At 38.8% G+C, this 18,513-nt stretch overlaps 1 protein-coding gene across 11 annotated transcripts in view; it reads right to left on the minus strand.

Moving 5' to 3' along the window:
* Positions 1–18,513, minus strand: part of FARS2 (phenylalanyl-tRNA synthetase 2, mitochondrial) — a 230,627-nt gene that overhangs the window by 83,251 nt on the left and 128,863 nt on the right. For all 11 annotated transcript variants that reach the window (XM_074544180.1, XM_074544212.1, XM_074544210.1 and 8 more), the window contains one exon: positions 11,129–11,289. In XM_074544180.1, the coding sequence (XP_074400281.1) occupies positions 11,129–11,289 (161 nt within the window). The remainder of the gene's footprint in view (positions 1–11,128; positions 11,290–18,513) is intronic.

Consider the following 18,513-nt stretch of genomic DNA (forward strand, 5'->3'; position numbering starts at 1 on the left):
TTTGGTTGCTGCCGGCATTTGGTGTTTGCCCTACTCAGAAGTCAGGTTTCCTTCTTTCTGATGGTTTGGCTTGTATATTTTTTCTCATTATGCTTAATAATAATGCTGAGATAAATAGCTCAGTGGAGTAAAATACTGTACTCATCAACAATTCATATAAAAGAGTTATATCTAAATAAACAATGCAAGTATTTGGAAAGAGTCTGCAGCAATATGAAGATGTATTTCTCCCAAATACATAGCACAGCAATGGAAACAAAGTGTACCCAATATTTTATTTTGGCTTAGATGAAAAACCTCATATAAAACAGTGTTGATTGCATTTCCTTTTCTGCTCATTAAATGCACCATTCCAGAGAGTTACTGTTTAAATTGCAGAATCTCCAGAACACTTGAATGTGACTTACACCAAAATAAGCTGGCACTGTGAATCTTACAGGCACATGCAACACCTGAAAAACTCCTTCTTCCCACCTATCAACTTATACTTCTTTTCTTCCTCCTTCCTAAAAAACACAGAGATTTCCAATACATCAGCAATGACACTTCATATCTCTTGGCTATAACTTCAGATAATGCCCTGGACATTACTATATTACAAAGGAATTATTTTTCTACACTTCCCAGAGCTAATCTGTACCATCTCACCATGTACAGAAATTTATCCAGGCAAGTTACTGGTGGTTTTGAAATATTTTTATAACTCCCAGTACCACTGATATAGCTGGGTTTCCTTCTTGTCTAGGGAAAACTTACCAGGTGGCAGGGGAAGAGGCTGCCCAGGGAAGTGGTAAAATCATTGTCCCTGGAAGTGCATGTGGCACCTGGGGACATGGCTTAGTAGGGAATATGGTGATGATAGCACAACAGTGGACTTGGTGATCTAAGAGGTCTTTTCCAACCCTAAGGATGTCGCTGCAGGCCCCCAGCTGCAGGGTAATAATTAGCATTGACTCCATGATTGCAGAAGGCTGATCAATTGCTTTATTCTATCATACTATACTGTACTATTAAAAAACTTGTAACCCTTACAGACAGTCCGATACAGCTTTGACCTAACTGGTCAATCCATCCAAACAACATCCACTGTCCAATTAAGAAATCACCCTTTAGTAAACACATTCCACACATGCACAACAACAGGTGCAGCAAGTGGAGATAAGAATTGTTTCTCATTCTTTTCTCTGATCTTCTCACAGCCTTTCCCAGGAAAATGCCTGGGGAAGAGTCATCTGTTGCTCTCTGTGGCCAGAGAGCTGCTGCCACATAAGGATTATATGATTCTATGATTCTTGGCAAAATCCAGCACTTTTAGTTTCCGGATTAGCCAGCTTCACATCCTTTAACCCACCTTCCCACTTAAGTTCTAAATTCATACAAATTACAACCTCTAAAGTTCAAAACTCATAATAAAACACCAAAGTAATGTAGCAAGCTAAAACTTTAAAGTACAGTAAGTAAGCTAGAGAGAAACTGAAATGAAAGGCTCTACTTGTCCATTACTCAGAAGAGGGACAAAAGCCTTTAATTTTTTTCTCTCAGACAGACTCTGAGTGTTCCTAAAGCTATACTCTTGCTAAAGATTAACAGCACTTAGAAAGGGAAAACTACAGAGAAGCCCTAAGCAGAGAATGGACCAAGCACAAAAAGGTACAAAAAATACACTAAGCATTTCAATATGCAATGACAAACTGTAAAGAACATTTAAATCTCTACAAGCAGAATCTTGGTGCAGAACAGATATTTTTTTAATGCCTTTCCTAATTTTACAAGAATCAGAAAATGGGTTCACTCCTGCTGATTTAGGAGAACAGGTTACATGTGGGAATAATTATGCAAATTGGATTATTGGATTGCATATGCACTTCTGCACAGGCAGGAGGATGTAATCAATCCTCAAAAGAGGGGATTTCTTCCCATTATTAATTTTTCTAAAACCACACAGCCAAATCCTCTGCAGCACATGCACCGCAAAGCATCACTTGTCACATTTTGGTTTAGGCTGTCACTGCAGTGGTTCATGTGTCTCTCACACTAGCAAGATGAATGAAATTGAGGATTGGTATGATAAGAATAATACAGCTTTTCCCAACTGTGCCTTCTGTTGTTTGGCTATTCTCTGTAGCCTAATTCATATTCTGATCAGAGAAGTGGTAGCTGAAAATCAGGGGTTTTTTATTAACACCATGTACTTCAAAAGGTGCTTCTGTTCATGCATACACACATACAGAGATTGCTCTTCCCAGCCCTCATTTCCGAGGGACACTCCACAGCTCAGCTGCAAGGTCTAATCATGCTACAGATGATGACTGCAGAGGCTTAGGCATGACTTTAAAGATCACTTTATCAAAAGCTCTTTGCAAGGTGCATCTTTTACATGTAAAACATTGGCACCAGTGCTAAAAGAACTACCAAATAAAGTCACGTATGACAACTTCCATCTTTTTGGCCAACTCTGGAAAAATGAATAAGAGTTTATTTCCTAATAGTTTTGAGATTTCTTTTTTTCCCCCCTTTATATTTCTGTGGTTGTGTGTGCACACCAGCACATACCTGTATCTCTCTGAAGACACATACACAGTGTGTGCTTGGACACATTTTAAACAGATGCATAATGCATAATGTATACTCAAAATGTATTTAACCCTGCTATAGCATGCACATATTCAGATTGTGGCAATTACCTAGGACTGCCAGCCAGAAACCAGGGTTCCATTAGGCAGATAGAGCACAAAATGCTAATTCCTGTCCTGAAGAACTTTCCACCCTAAGGCAGTTTGGAGAAGAGGTGCCAAGGCAGGAGGTGCAAGACAACTACAACTGAAACAGCATGGAAAACAGAATTATTGAGTCACTTCTCAGGTCAGGGCCAAAGACCAGAATTCTATTACTCACAGTTTAAATTAAACCAATGTTGGAAAACCACTGGAAATGTGTAAGGGTTACCCTCCTGACTAGCAACATACTTTTGTAGACAACAAATTGAAAGCTCTGAACATAAGTGGACTCCTGTCAAAACCACTAGCAGCTGGTTATCATAGCTTCCAGCAACCTATGCAAAATCTATTGTTACTTTAGATTTCCAGGTTTACTCCTTCACCTAATATTAATTTATTGTGGGTTTCAGCATATATATCACTGCTGGAAATTGCTACATGGCTTATTTAAGCACTTTGTATAACCATTATACTCCATCATTTGGGATGCAATAAAGATCGGTTGATATATTCAGCAGCAAAATTACTCATTTGTGAGCTATTTGTTTCAAAGAGCCTCAGCCAGTCAAATTGCAAATATATGGGGTTTAGAGATCAGAGCAAACCACTGTAACATATGCTTTTTGAAGCTTATTGCAGTTTTTGCTAAGTAATAATTTCGACAGTATCAGGTGTACTTTGACTAGGGTGCATTGGCTTTTGCCTAGGAAAAAAAGACATCAGCAGTAAAATGGTTCTAATGACAGTGCAGCAGCATTCATAACTGCAAAATCATTTTTTATCTACATCACACAGAAGTGGTGCAGACAAAATGCAGTCAAGGCTACAGTAGCTTCTTTTTGTTTAAAAACAAATTGGAAGGAAGTCCCTGGTGGTCTGTTCTCATTTACTGGGCATGTCTTTCACTAGTACTGAGGACACACCTGCTGGTTATATTCACCCCTCACCTTCTATACTGCCTCCAAAAACGAAAGTGCTGTCTCATCAGTGGTGCTGATGGCATGAAGCAACACTGAGAAGTGAATCAGGGAACTGATACAGCTTTAAGGAACTGCAGAGGAAAAAGCTCCCTGATTCATCTCACAGTGTAGCCACACAAGTAGCTCCTGTGGTACATGTGGAACAGCCAAGCAGAACGGCACATGGGAACATGAGCACTTAGGAAACAAAACAAACAAACAAAAAAAACAACTATGCTTCTTATCCTAACACTGTGAGAAACAAGGCTCTGGAAGGAGTGGTAACAAACAAAGCCACCAAAACCCTTCAAATGAAAAGTCTCAGCTGCTGTCTCTGGACCTGCAGTCAAAAGAGAGGACATCTGCCAGGTGGATACACTGGTATCCCACAAAGCTAGCTTCCAAAATCCCCTGTGGCAGTTGCTAAGTTTATTAGTAAAGCCCTGGACCTCTCACATAATTGAAAATCTATAGGAAACACAAAATTACATCCAGGTTCTGGAGTTACCTGCCATGACATAAAAAATTTACTGGTGTTTAAAGTGTGTGTTAGCATACACAACAAAGAAAGGATGAAATATTTTTGCTCTCTAAACATATATATACATATCCACACATACTCCAACCACTCAAAACAAATTCCAGCTGTGATAGTTGTGTACAAAGCAGAAACTCCTTACCATTAAAAAAAGAACAGCTCAAATCAGCTATTTTGCTTCAAGTCACCACCAGCTAAATCTAAACTAAATGTACTGTTAGGATGGGACAAGTCAACAGAGGTGAACAGGAGAGTTTTCATCTATTATAAGACTGTGAAAACAGCATAGACATACTTCAAGTAGTTTCAAAGAACATAGGTGGAAGAGAGTGGTGGTTTTGCTAATGAATGTCATAGGCTTGTCTGTACATCCAACTGTTACCAAGGTGGCTGCTAAATGGATTAAATGGATTTACTTTGCCCTTTGGTACTTCAGCAGACAACATAGTACATAAGATAAATACCACCAACTAATCTAGGCAGAAAGGGCTATTGACATTTTTTATTTATTCATTTTATTTACTTAGAAAAGTACAAGCAGAGAGGAATTAAACCATTGCTGATTTGTTCAGGTTCAATGGGAGGCTATCAGTGAGACAGGATAGCAGTGGGTGGGTGGAGGGATGGAAACAGGGTATGTGAGAAAATCTGCATCATTGGTATTAGCTCAGAGGGCAGCAGCTAGATTGTTGGGAACCACATCCTTGTTAGTGCTTATTCTTACCAAGAGTTTCACTAATATGCTCTCAGGCACATGGTGCAATTCTTGGGTAGCCTTGTGGAAGTCCAGGAGCTGGACTGTGATGATCCTTGTGTGTCCCTTCAGCTCAGGATATTCTGTGATTCTGTGAATATCATCTCATTACAGCCTTGGTCACGGGTCAAGGTTCTGACACACTAAGTGTTTCACAAATCCAGAAGCAGAATTGGAAGTCCTCCACACTCATCTCAAAACTGATGATAGTACTTTAGAGACTAGCTTTGATGGCTTGTGGTCATAATTTTTGTGGTCTCTCATACTTGTTGAAATTTCAAAAGGAGATCAAGAATAGATGTGTACAGTACAAAACCCAGGAAAACTTTCTGATTATCTAGAAAGACTTCTGCATCAGCCTCAACTGTTTTTGCCATAAAACTACTCTCCTCTCCTGTGTCTTTCTTCCCTTTTCATCTCATTCCTCCGAATCTGCTCTTTAAACCAGAATTTTTCATATTACCCCCAGTACTCAAAGTACAGCACTTCTCTCTTTTATGTTCCTTTCACTTTGTCTTATATGAGTGCATCAGTGCTTTGTACTCAGTCCCATGTGACTGTCCATCCCATTTGCTCATTCTGAGCCCCTACTTTCTTCTCTCCTTACTGTGTTTTCAGCCAATTTTCTTTAGTTGAGAAAGGGAATTCAAGTTCTGTTTACTCTCAAGAATTTTTCTTGTTGACTTTTTTTACACAAGTCTTGATCAGTAAAACTGGCTTAGAACAAAGATTTTGCAAATTGAGTTTATGGTTTGTCAGATTAAACTCTTCTTGCTCATAACAGTCATTTTGAAAGTTTCCACTGCTTCAGCCCTGCAAGGCGCTGATCACTCTCAGTTGGATCTCAGGAAATGTGGAGATCTCTGACCTGAAGCTATTTAGGCATTTGGGTTATGTTTGACTGAGCACAGGAACTATTGCATTGATTTAAATGGGACTGCTTGCAAGTTTAAAGCTCAGCATGTGCTTCAGTACTTTGCCTGGCTGGGGCCAGAGGGCTCAGGTTCCCAGAGCTTCAATACCAGCACTACCTACAAATGACAGAAGATAGAACATCCTCATGAGAAGACTTGATGATCAAGTGATTTCTAATCCAATCGTGCCCCTTAGTGCAGCATCTCTGCAATGAAGGCATTTTTGCTCACCTTCCATGCACATCCAACACTAAAAAAGGAGTTTCATGGTGTTTTGCAGAGCACACAGGCAAACCTGAGATGATATACAGCACTGTAAGGTTTTATTGACGTTTGCTTAGGATGATCTATGTAAGTCACTCTTAGATATTCAACCTTCCCAAAGTCATGCCAGTAAAATGTTTATGCTACATCATCATCTCTTCTCTACTGTACCTCCATGTGCAGACACACATTATATATCTTCAATTACATTAAAACTATCTATACAATAAGTCACAGTTGAAGCTATACCTTATTTGTTCAAACATCCAAGTTAAATTTACATACTAATGGTTGCATATTTGGCTTTAATAAATGCACTATTAGAAAATAAACATAATAAATGAATAACCATTTTAGCATGAAGTCACCTAATCTTGATGAAAAATATCTGAAAATGCAGCAACCAGGGAATCTATTTAATTTTTATTTGGAAATAACGCTAATCACAGACTTAGAAGATAAATATAAATTATATGGAGTAGCATACTAATGATGGATCAGGCAGACCCATCCTGTGCAGTGAATGCAATAAGACCAAACTGGTTGAAATGGATGGTATATACTCTAGATGCTCTCTTCCTCAATCATGGAATAAAGGATATAGACTAGGATGGTTTAATTTGCTGAAGTTTCCCCTCACACTTGACAGCGCATTTAATTTTCAGCATCTTCTAAAGCTTCAGGACAAGCTCTGTGTCTCCCAGCAACAATCAGGTTTATGCACAGGAAAGATGCACAGGGATGATTTCTGTCCCTGAAAACCGAAAAGTGCACAGTAAGGTAGAAAAGCTGGATTGTCTAATGGTGAACAAGAGGGCTCACATGCACAGCAAACTGTGCAAACTGATTTATGCAGTGCTATTTTCGCACACTGAGCAAAGGCAAAAGGGAGCAGGCAGGCCCAGCCTTTGCTATCTTGCACAGGAGGAAGAGGAGCCTGCTTTGATTTCTTTCTAGTATAATGAACCATTTCTTTCCACACAACTACATCTTTTTGATTATTTTGATCATCTCTGCTATCCTTGACTGTTCACTCTTCAAATCAGAAACAGTATCCTGGATTAGGACTGCACACACCATTCTGGCTACAGCTGTGCAGGAGATGAACAGTGTCAATTCAAGTTGCTTGTCAAGACTCCTCACCCCACTTCCAAAGCCTACTAACCCCTCAGGTCTCCCAGCAGTGTTTCTCCAAGAGCTTTTTCTCTTCTGGAGCCATTAAAATGATCCTACTTAGAAAAATCTATTATTTTGAGTTTTGAAGCTACCAGGTAATTATAAAGGAATTGAATTTTGAGGGACTGTGAGTCCCAGCGGGCACTAGGAAGGAGCGGCCCCTGAACATGATGGCAGGGGGTGATAAAAAATAGGTGGTGCTAGGCTTATTGTAGAATATTACAGATAATGCAGAAATGAGGAAATCAAGAAGACAGCAACTCCCATAATCTCACAGAGGGAGTTTTGCTAGAAATGTGATCCAGTTTCCTTCTGTACCACTGCCGGAACAGCCATAATCATGCTTCTACTTGACCTCAGTGCAGACCACAAGGCTCCTCAGCAATTGAAATAAATAACTATTTAAAACAACAGCAGCCAGAGACACTGGCAGCACCAAATGAAAGTGACTTTGTGAAGGGAGAACACATCAAGAGTCACTCAACATGATGTGCCACTTGCTTGCCTTGGCAGCAAAACGATGAAGGCTCCAGGATCCATCCTGCTGCCAGAGACCTTTCTTCTTAATCAGCACCTCTGGGCTCACCACACTACATCTGAACTGTGAGTGCCTTCCTTCTCTAAATGTCATTTCATTTTTGTACCTTTCCTTGAGACTTGTCAGCCCACAGACTTTTTTTTTTTTTTTTGTAAGAATGCTGGCTCAGCATAAACCAGAAAGGAACATGGAACTGTGCTCAGGGCCCTGACAAACAGAGACATAACACAGCGGGCTAGATTGGAACTGAGTCTTTTGTTTTATTACATTGTGCCTTGCAGGCTCTTGGTCCTTCTTGCCCTGCCCATCCTCAGCCTTTCATTTCACAGCCTGAGCAGAAGCCCTACACAAAAACAATTGAAAGCAAGTTACCAGACCCTGATCCCCACACTGCTGTGACTTGTGTCAAATTATAGCTGAAGTGATTTGCTAATCCAAACCCAGGCAATAATCTGATCTGTGGGGAGAAGCACTCTAACACTGCTCTGCTGAGTGGCCACAGTGGTACAAGCACTGTCAGCTTTTCCCAGCAGCTTTTTGACCTACTGAAGCCTGCACCCATGTACTGAGCAACTGATGACAAAGGGAAAAATCTGACACATTCAGGCTGTTAAAAGGCATAAGACATATACTCTAAGTCCCAAGAAAATGCTCCAATTAAATGCAGTTTTTGAGCAAGAGTATATTTAGCCCACCTAAAGGTTACTGCTATGCTGTGTAGACTTCATGTATTTGAAGAACATTTTAAAGAAGAGAAAGAAAAATATTTATGTTGGTGGACCATATTCAGATTATAAGAAAGGATTTGGAGGAGTACCTAAAGTTGAGAGGTCTTTCTCAGTTAATCACATAAAGGATGGACATTTACCTGGACCTTCTGAGCCACAGGATTCAATTTCTGTTGTGAAAGGTTCTCAAAACATTTGGTCTTTGTTCAGTTCAGTCAGGCTGAAAAGTACTGCATGGCCTTGCATGCAGAAAATCTGCCACTTTTAAAATATCCATTGAGATTTCTTACAACATCCACACTGTAAGACAGGCTAAAAGTTTTCTTTAAAATATCATATGAATAAACCATGTGATTCATTAATTATGACTCTTTAGCAAGCAGACAGGAACAAAATGTCTGCTAACTTGGTTTTACAGCATACCTGAAAAATAACACAGAACAGAAGAAAAAAATGGAGATTTTATGGTAGCAACGAAGATATTTCATAGTCTTTTCATTTGAAGGGTCATTAACCCTTTAGAAAGCAATGCCAATATGTACTAGAAATATGTACAGCACAGAGCATGAAAAAGCTCAATGTAAAATATGAGATAAAAGCTGGATATAGACTTGCTTTCAAACAAAAACCCAAGTTTGCCTCCATTCTCTTATCTTCAGATACAGAATTGAAAAATGTAAATTAAGAGTTGGGGAGAACTACCAAAACTGAAGGTGAAACATCCAAGTCAAGTAGGTGCATGTATGTATTAAAACAGAAAGGAGGAAAAATGAAAAAAAAAAAAAAGAATAAGAATAAAAGAGAAATAATAATTTATAAGTCCCTAAGCAGTACCTTATATCAGAGAAAAAAAAAATTTTCTAAAACATTGGCCATACTCTTTCTTTAGAAGAGAAAAAGAACCAAAACTAAGGCTACCAAACAGCACCAATTAAAAAAGAAATCATATTCAGCTTCCTAGAAACCATGTACTTTCCTCTGAGGTTATCCACAGTAACCTGTGCCTTTGCCATCTTCAGATTGCTTCACTACACCTGACTTACCTAAAACTGAACACAAAAACCACATGCAGCTGAGAGAAGTCAGACACCCAGCCCTCTCTTTGACTAAGCCTCAACATCAGTCCATAGCATTCCAACAATCTGGGCCTTTCCCCAAACGCCAATCTACTGCTAATATCAGTTGGAAGCTTGGATCCACAGTCTTAAAGCAAGCCAGAAATCTCATCTTTGCTCCATCAGATCGCAATCTATAAACAAAGCCACAAGCTCAGCAGCAAAGCCAATCGGAAAGACAGGGGCTAAAAATGAGACTTGAGCATTTTTTACTGAAAAGAGCAACAAACATTCTGTAGGAGATAAGGAAACCTACAAGCAGACAAACCTTCAGGAACAGTGGCAAAATCATGTCTTTCTGTAAGATAACTAACTACAAGCTATATGCACTAATGCCAGTTATCACCGAACAAACAAATTAAAAAACCCCAATCAACCAAAAAAATTCCCAAAACCGAAACCAAAAAAGCCAAAACTATCCCCCAAACTTATCTCAAACAGTATTTTGATGCTACCAAACAAGATATGCAAGAATTGACATGAATTAAAAACAAATGGATGGATGCTGCTACTGGTGAGGAGATTACTCAAATGTCATCTGTTACTGTTGATTTTCCATTTAATAATTACATTCTTAAAAAAACATAATCAAGCTGTACACAAAGAAACCAAACTAAATGGTAAAAGGCAGATGCAAAAAGTATTTTACTGCTTTAGCGTTTCAGACTTCATCAAGCATCTGTGTCAGCCCAACTCCCCCAAAGACCAGCTGACACCACCTGACATGAACCTCCCCATGCTCCTGCTGAAGAGTATTATGGAAGCAGCATTTCCACTCAATCCAGTCATGCCTGATTGCTTTGTGAGTACAAAAAGCAAGACGAGGTTGCTAACTACAAAAATCACCACAGCAGAGGAGTTACAAAACAAATATAAGCTGAGCCTGCACTCTGCCCTCTAATGCCAGGAGAAAAGAGCTGACAGTGAAGATGGCAAGGCACATCCACAAAGAATTTGCCAAAGGTTAACACTGCAACTCCCATTGACATCAATGATCGTAGAGTGAAAACAATGGAAAAAATTGAGAATGTGTTGTGATCCTTGAGCGCTTTGCATCAGACACATATTTATAATGAAACAGAATCACGGACACAACTCAAGAACATAACCAAACCATAACATAACCAAACCACAGGCCTAAATCTATCCCTATTCTGGATATATTTAGAAGTTAAATATATGCTTAAGCATTATTCAAAAAAGGGATGTTAACTGGATATCAGCAGGAACTTAAACATTATCTAGTCGAAAAAAATGCTATTATCAAAAGCTGGATTTTACTGCAGTACATCAGAGAATCATGACAGCTGTAAAGCTGTTGCATTAAAACCTAATCTTTTAACGACTCATAATTTTAATTATGTGATATTTATTAGGAATGCACATACATCACAGTAAATTATTATCATGTATATGTAATTTTACCTGGAACTTTACTTTTTGCCAAATGTGAGGCCCGATAAATTGTTTCAAGAAGCGTTCATCTTCACTCCAGAACAGTCGGATGTCAGGGATATCGTACAGGATCATGGCCAGCCTCTCCAAACCCAAGCCAAATGCCCAGCCAATTTTATCCTGAGCACCAGCTGCAACACACAAGACAAAAATTCAAGAGCTTAAGTTCACAACATGGAAAATTACTGATAAAATGTTCACCCATTTATTAAGAGGGCATAAAGAAAAAGGTGAAATGGAAAACCAAAAAATCTTACAAGTAAGTGTCAAATGAATGATCTAAAGGCTACAGGACAGATCCTACTTAAATCAAAAAGTGCAGCAAGACTGAGCACATCACTGAGTCCAGGAACCAAAAGTGACAATAAAACAAAGCCACAGCCTTGACAACCTGTATCCAAAGTTTCAGACAGGCTTGAGAAATGCAGCATAATGCTATACATCACTACCCTTGACTATGCTTAGAGCTGAGCATTTCCTCACTTGACTCCGCTGTTTCATAAGACTCACAAACATGAATTCCCTGTTCAGAGTATTTTCCTTGGTCTGACACGCCAAGTCAAGCCTACAGAGCATTAACATCATCACCAACATTTCAAAAGACCATAATTGCCTCTTTTGAGGCTTCTGGAAGAAACAGAGCAATGGGATGTGAGGCACTGTTGCATTAGCATCACACCTCCAACCAGGGAAATCCTGAGCTGCTGTTCCTGGGAAATGCCACTGCTCTCACATTAACAAGTCTCTTTTATGCAGCACTAAATATAAAAGGACAAGAATATTTAATAAAGAAAAGCTGTACAGATATTAATGATGCAACATTTCTGTCAGGAAAGTAAATATTCATACCTTCCTTCATTTATAGGGCAGGAGCACTGATTCATGCAAATAGGGATCTTTCCAAAACAAAAAACTGTGTTTAGCCATCAGCCTACTGATTTTGAAATAAGCTGAGAGCCCAGAAGCCCTCACAAAGGCTCAGAGCTTTTAAAAACTTAAACAAATGCCTAAACAAACACACCAGCTGAATGGATGTGTGCATGTGTGACAGACTTGACTTCACACCATCAGCACTTGCAGTGTGCTCCTGGGTCACACAACATCACTGCACATCTCACAGCTATGTACCAGGGCCACAGCAACCCCTCCAGTATAAATCTGAACTAATTTTTTAGAAACTTTGAATTCAGCAGCTTTCCCATCTTCCTGCAGGAAGGTGGAAGCACAAGTCTTATTTCTGACCCTTGTCTGCTATCAGAAAGGAAACAGCTCCCATTGTTGAGGCACTGATGACAGACATGCTGAGTTATCCTGTTGTGTTCAATGCTGAGACTAAACAGGCCTGAGTTCTGTTCAAATAGAGGGAGGCATACCAAGCTTGGGAAAAGAGACACACTCACAACTTCAATTCCATTAATTCACCTAAACTTGCCTATTTTTCTGGAATAACAGGTCCTCGGCAGAGGCTGTGTCTCATCTGCTGTGTCAGCAGTATTGTGCTGCCCCACAAGTTACATCAACTTGTAAGAGCACTTCATAGAGGAGTCAAGATATTCTGCCTGACCCTCCTCGTGTGCTCAAAGGTAAGATTTTGCACTTTCTGACATTTGAAAGCAGACAGTTCATCAACTGAACTGAGGAAGTCCTAGAAACAGAGGACTGGGTGTGAACTCATGGCAGAGATGCTGAAAACAGTGCTTAGACCAACCAGCAGACTATGAGCAGCTCTGACTCTGGAAACCTGCAATCCATGCTACAATACATGAAGAACTGCACAACTTGCTTCTGCTGACTTTGAGAGAAAACAGAGTGACTACAAAGAACATATGGAAATTTGTATTTGGGAGCAATTGCGAACTTTGACTTTAAGCATAGACCATAAACTGCTCCTCTTCCATGCTGAAAGTACTACTCCTCTCCATACATCAGTATATTAAAGTAATTACATTTGTATAGCTGTGAAAAAAGGAATATAATTCATTACAATGGTGCTGCTTCTTCAAACTTTCAGCTGGCCTTTCCTAGATCAGCAACTCCTGCCTCAGTGACAGAGCTCCTATTCATTCCAGAAGTACCAGATTTTCACATACATATGGGCATTTGTGTAGATCAAACCCCTCCTCCAGATGTAAAGTAAAGCACCAGGAGCAATATCCATGAGGGTTCTGAATGGTCACTGCTTACTCTCAACAGAGGCCTTAAACTTGAAACCTAAAGATGCCAGATTAAGCACCAGCATTATTAATTCACAGATGCTCAGTAAAGTATACATGATGGGGGTGATGATCCTCCTTCCTCATACTAGTGATGATTCCTGGTAGATCAGACAGGAAAAAAAAAATATGACAGAAGAGAAGAACAGGTGTATATTCTGATTAGCAAAGCTTTACATTTATAACTTGAGCTTTTTTATTATTTTGATATGACAATGATTTTCACTGTAACACTTTTCCTCAGTGACTTGCTATCAACTTGAACTCTGCAATGAATGTCTTGATTTTGTATCAGCAATTTCTTTTCTATTCTGGTTTTCTTGCTTGGTTTGTTGGGGTTTTTTTAGAAGGACTGGGACACTTCACAGGTTTTTTATTCATAGCAGACAAAGAAATTCTGCTAGCTGCCTAGCAGCTCAGAGCATTGTCATCTGAGCTACGATTAAACACCTATTCACCAAACTGAACTTGTCTTTTGGATGATCCTTGTACAATTATCAGCCTTCAAACCACAAGCTTCTCAAATGTCTCCAGTGAAAGCTGTATCAGTGAAGAATTGCCTCTTCTCAGACAAAATAAATGAAACAAAAAGGAAAATTCCGATTATTAAAATTCCTCTTCAAATCAGCACTAGCAAATCTCTGCACTCTGAATCTTCAGTTATTTTGTTTCTGATCTCTTCTCCAACTTTCTATTTGTAAAGCTCCAAGTCAATGAAGCATTCACTTAAGTCATTTGAACAACTTCCTTGGGGGACTCAACAAGATTAATGCATGCTTCCAAACATATTTCTGACTGGAAATTATCAGGTGACTTAGAAATTAAATGAGCCAGTAATCATCCTGTTGAGGGAAGGAGCAACCCATAGCTTTCCCAACACAAATACATGTTTAAATGTACCAAATTTTGGCAAGTATTATGCAAAGAAGTCAAGTGAACGTGAATCAAGAAGACAGGAAGAGTGAACACAGAACGGCATTAAACATGGCAAAATGAAAATTGAGGTTCTGATGAGGGGACCTGGCCAAAGCAGCAGATTCCAGGGACCTGGTGGGGCAATCATAGCATCACTGCTTGAAATAACACAGCCCAACAGATAAAGATTTCCTGACACATGAGCTTTCCCAAACTGGCCATCAAAGATTTTTATACTGCCAGGCTCCTGCTGCCTCACATGAAAAATTTGACTCCTCACCAGAAGAAAATTGCTGGAAGCTTTGCTTGTCAGGTAGCCAAAAGATGGAGGAGGAAAGGATAAAGCAGTTTGACTGGCTTCCCACACTGGGAGCTAGTACAGCCCAAACCTGATGTCAGGAGGTTGCACCATTGCAGCTCTGTCTAACAGAGAAGCTCAAGAATCCTTATCTTCCTTGATAAGTCATATCTATTTATCCTGGACTTAAGCTTCAAGCCCAGGTGAATCAGTTTACATGTAATGTAGACCAAGCAAGTCATTCTCCAAAAAGCAATGTTAAATGAAAGTTAAATTTGCTCAGTCAGGATTGGAATCTTCCCAATTATTCACTAGGGCATAAATAATGACCTACCAGAATTAATGGATTATATTGCCCTGAATCCTCAGAAAAAAACACAGACAGAAACACCCACCCTCTCAAGGAGTGTGAGGCAAGACATTCTGCTCTGTACAACAATTTTAAGACATAATTTTCAACATAGTATTAGTAACAGGTTGACAAAACCTTTTTGGTTTACATTCCAGTCATACTTATTTTTGTATCGATACCGGCTTTTATTTAAGAATTTTTGCTACTTCTGTAAAACTGCCAATAAAGAAATCTTTCTTTCAATAGATCCTAAATTGGGTCTTCAAATTGTCATACTCAGCAGTTACTGAAAAGTGAAAGAAATTAAATTTTGATCTTGGACTGAGGCAAAATCATGAATACACAACAGCCTGCATAGAAGGTGTTCTTCACAAAATGCACAAAAATTAATACACCCAAAGTATGAGTAGCTGAAATCTGGGATGAGTTCCAGAAGCAAAGACCTGAATTTGATCTCCTCCTTTCAGTCCAAACTATGACTCTTAATGGAGCCAGTTCTAGAACTGAAATGGTGGGAAGTGGGGTGAACAGATTCTCAAGGGCATGTGGATTACGCATCATGTTTTACAAAACAAATCAGCTTTAAACTGTATAGAAAGTAAGTTATAGACAAAATGAACACGCAACTTGACACAAGATACCACAAATTCTGGAAACAAATGCCAAGGCCCAGATTTGAGTTCTGTGTGATTAATGGACAGCTTACGAATCAGGTTTTGAAAAACAGGTTCTGCAAAATAAATATTTACTTATTTCTAGAGACTAGGAATGCATAGCCTACATAACTGCCACAGTAATGAAGCAAATGTGTTTACTTGTGTTAAAAATAAGCCATTATAAATTATTTCTTTATTATTTACCTAAGTTACTTCAGCTAAAACTCCCATTTGTAGGGAGTAAAAAGCTTTACATGGAAAAAAGTAATATTAAGGTGTCAGTCTAATAGAGAAGAGCTTCTGAAACTGCAAGGTCATGTGGCCGCAATCCTAAGCAAGTGAGGCCAAAAAGCTTACCCAAGTTTTCTCTGAACTCCTCTCCAGTGAAAGCAAAAATCAGGACCATCACAGTTTTCTCATGTAATTCAGTTAAACTGATGCATTCAGGCTCCTGTGTGCAACTCAGCTTAAATTACATCCTAAAAGGAGGACTTGGCATTCAGACTATGCATGCTAAAAAAGCCACTCTTCAAAAACTCAAGAAAAGAAGTAAACATTCAATTATGCCCATTCTATGTAAAGAGAACTTATCTTTCTGAGTCTCATCTGTGGAATAATTTTCTAACAATAATAGTCACTTTGAGACCACAGCTAAGTCTCCTGGGTCAGACTGCTCTGTTCTGTTCTCTCCATTTGAAAACTAAGCAAAAGAACTTTAAAGGTTTTGAATAAGTTTTAATAAGTATGTTTATTTTTGTTCTATAACCAGAAGAGCCATGTATATACTAAAAGAACAGTCTGCTTAAAAAATCTACCCAGGGAAGCCATCCACCAGATTCTGTTTTCTTCTAATACGTCATTAACATTCGTTCTACCATTTTACCAATATTTCAACAGATCAAGTAGCTGGGAAGAAAACATTTCTGATAGGGAGAAATTAATGACCAGGGCAGAAGAGGACAGGAAAACCAGATGAGCAAGAAGAGAAGAGTAAACCAAAGCAACAACAAGGAGAAGCTCTCCCTATTTTTTCCTACCTTCAACTGACACTTTTAACTTCAATTTTTTTCATCTTTCTGTTTCTGAAGTTATGAATTCCTCAGTCCTCCTTCCTTGCTCCTTTCCATCTTCCTACTTTTTCCCAAGACCATCTCTCTGGTTCCTGCAAGCTCTCCTAAGCATTCCCAACATAATCAATGACGAATCCACCATTAAACAGAACCTTACTTACACCCTAGGATATTTTTTCAGCGTTCATAACTATACACTGCAATAGCATTCCACCTTCAAATTATGTACAATGAAGCATCCACTTAACTCCCAAGAGCAATTCAAGACATTAGTCAGTAACTATAAATACTTTAATGGTATATGGTTTTCTTTTTCTCTGTATTTCAGCCTGCATAGTTGAACAAATGGCTTGCTTAGTTTTTGAGTGTTTTTTCCTTACTCCTGTCTCAAGGCTGAATGTTTTCAATGGATGACAGTGCAATTTGCGGTCCTAATTTATGTCACAGAGCAAAAAATTAATTTACTCATTCACTCTTTTCCCCCTGGCTCTGCCTGCAGGCTACAGTATTGCTCTTTTTGTTCCTTGTAAGCAAAAGCAAACTCCAATTCCTTTTTTTATGTTTTGTTCATTCAGGAAAAGCTGGATTTTGAGAGTTTGGGCTTTTTAATATCTTCTAATATTGTTAAATCTCCCTAGACATTGGGGCCACAGAGATTTGAAAAAATAAATGCTATAAAGAAATACATGAGGGGTTTCCACATGAGAGAAAGATTAAGCCTACAATACAGTTCAGAAATTCAATTATGAATCTCATTTTTTCAGGGTGTAAGTACAGATGGTCAAATTCCCTTCACATATATTCATTGCTCCAGATGCAACTTTCTTGGAAAAATTTGACCAAAGTTGACTTCTTAGTGTCTTACAAAATGGCCTTTTCTTGCAGAACAACAGACAGAGCAAGGAACAAGAACACGAAGATCATCTCAATGTGGGACAGTCTTCACAAGATTAAGACATCCTCAAAAGATCCAGAGGTAGCGGTTTATCTATCATAGCACAGGATACTGTTCAGCATGTTCAATATTCCAGTTCAAGAATCAGAACAGCCAGAACACCTGCATATATATAAAAAGGTTAAAAAATATGTTCAGCTGAAAGCAGCACACTCTTGTGATTACTCCAAAAGCTTGACATTGCACAATAAATTCAACTTCCACAGGCAGGGACTGATAGCACATTTTGTTTTTCTACAGCATGCACCATAAAGAAGCCTTGAGTTTATGACTGGGGTTCCTTGGCTTTACAATATATAAAAATAATAGACAGATAAGGTTTACGATTCAGCTCCTCTGCCACAAACTCATTCTTGGGAAGAAAGTAATGAAAAGCCTTATGATCACTTAGGCATCACTTTTCTTATAACGGGAGTTGGGATAATAGTCCTTCCTTTCCAGAATGATTTAGGTAAGACACATTTAAATGTAAAATATTGAATTTCAAAATCTTTCTGTCAATAGTTCTTCAGTATTCTGACAGTAAAGCTGAGAGAAGATTTCATACCGAAGTACAGCATTTATAGTCCAACTTCAATGAACTCCAATGAATTCCACTACATGTGTTTTGTATCAGGTCTGACAAGATTCTGGGTATACACAATTTATTTATTTTTAAGAAGGCACAACATAAAAGGTCCGGTGTATTTAAATGTATTGTCACATAGCACAGGATCAAAAAATTTTGTTCAGAAGCACTACTCCATTTTTCTTTCTTCTTACTAGAGAACTACTCCATCAGCTCTGTGCCACAACATCTTGAAGGACATTTCTTACTTTTGCACACAAAGGGCTCTTCAAAGAGTGGCTTCCCAACCCAAGCCTACTCATTGATCCCCCATCTTAAAAAATTTGAC

Source organism: Zonotrichia albicollis, chromosome 1 (genome assembly GCF_047830755.1).
Source record: "Zonotrichia albicollis isolate bZonAlb1 chromosome 1, bZonAlb1.hap1, whole genome shotgun sequence".
Lineage (NCBI taxonomy): Eukaryota > Metazoa > Chordata > Aves > Passeriformes > Passerellidae > Zonotrichia > Zonotrichia albicollis.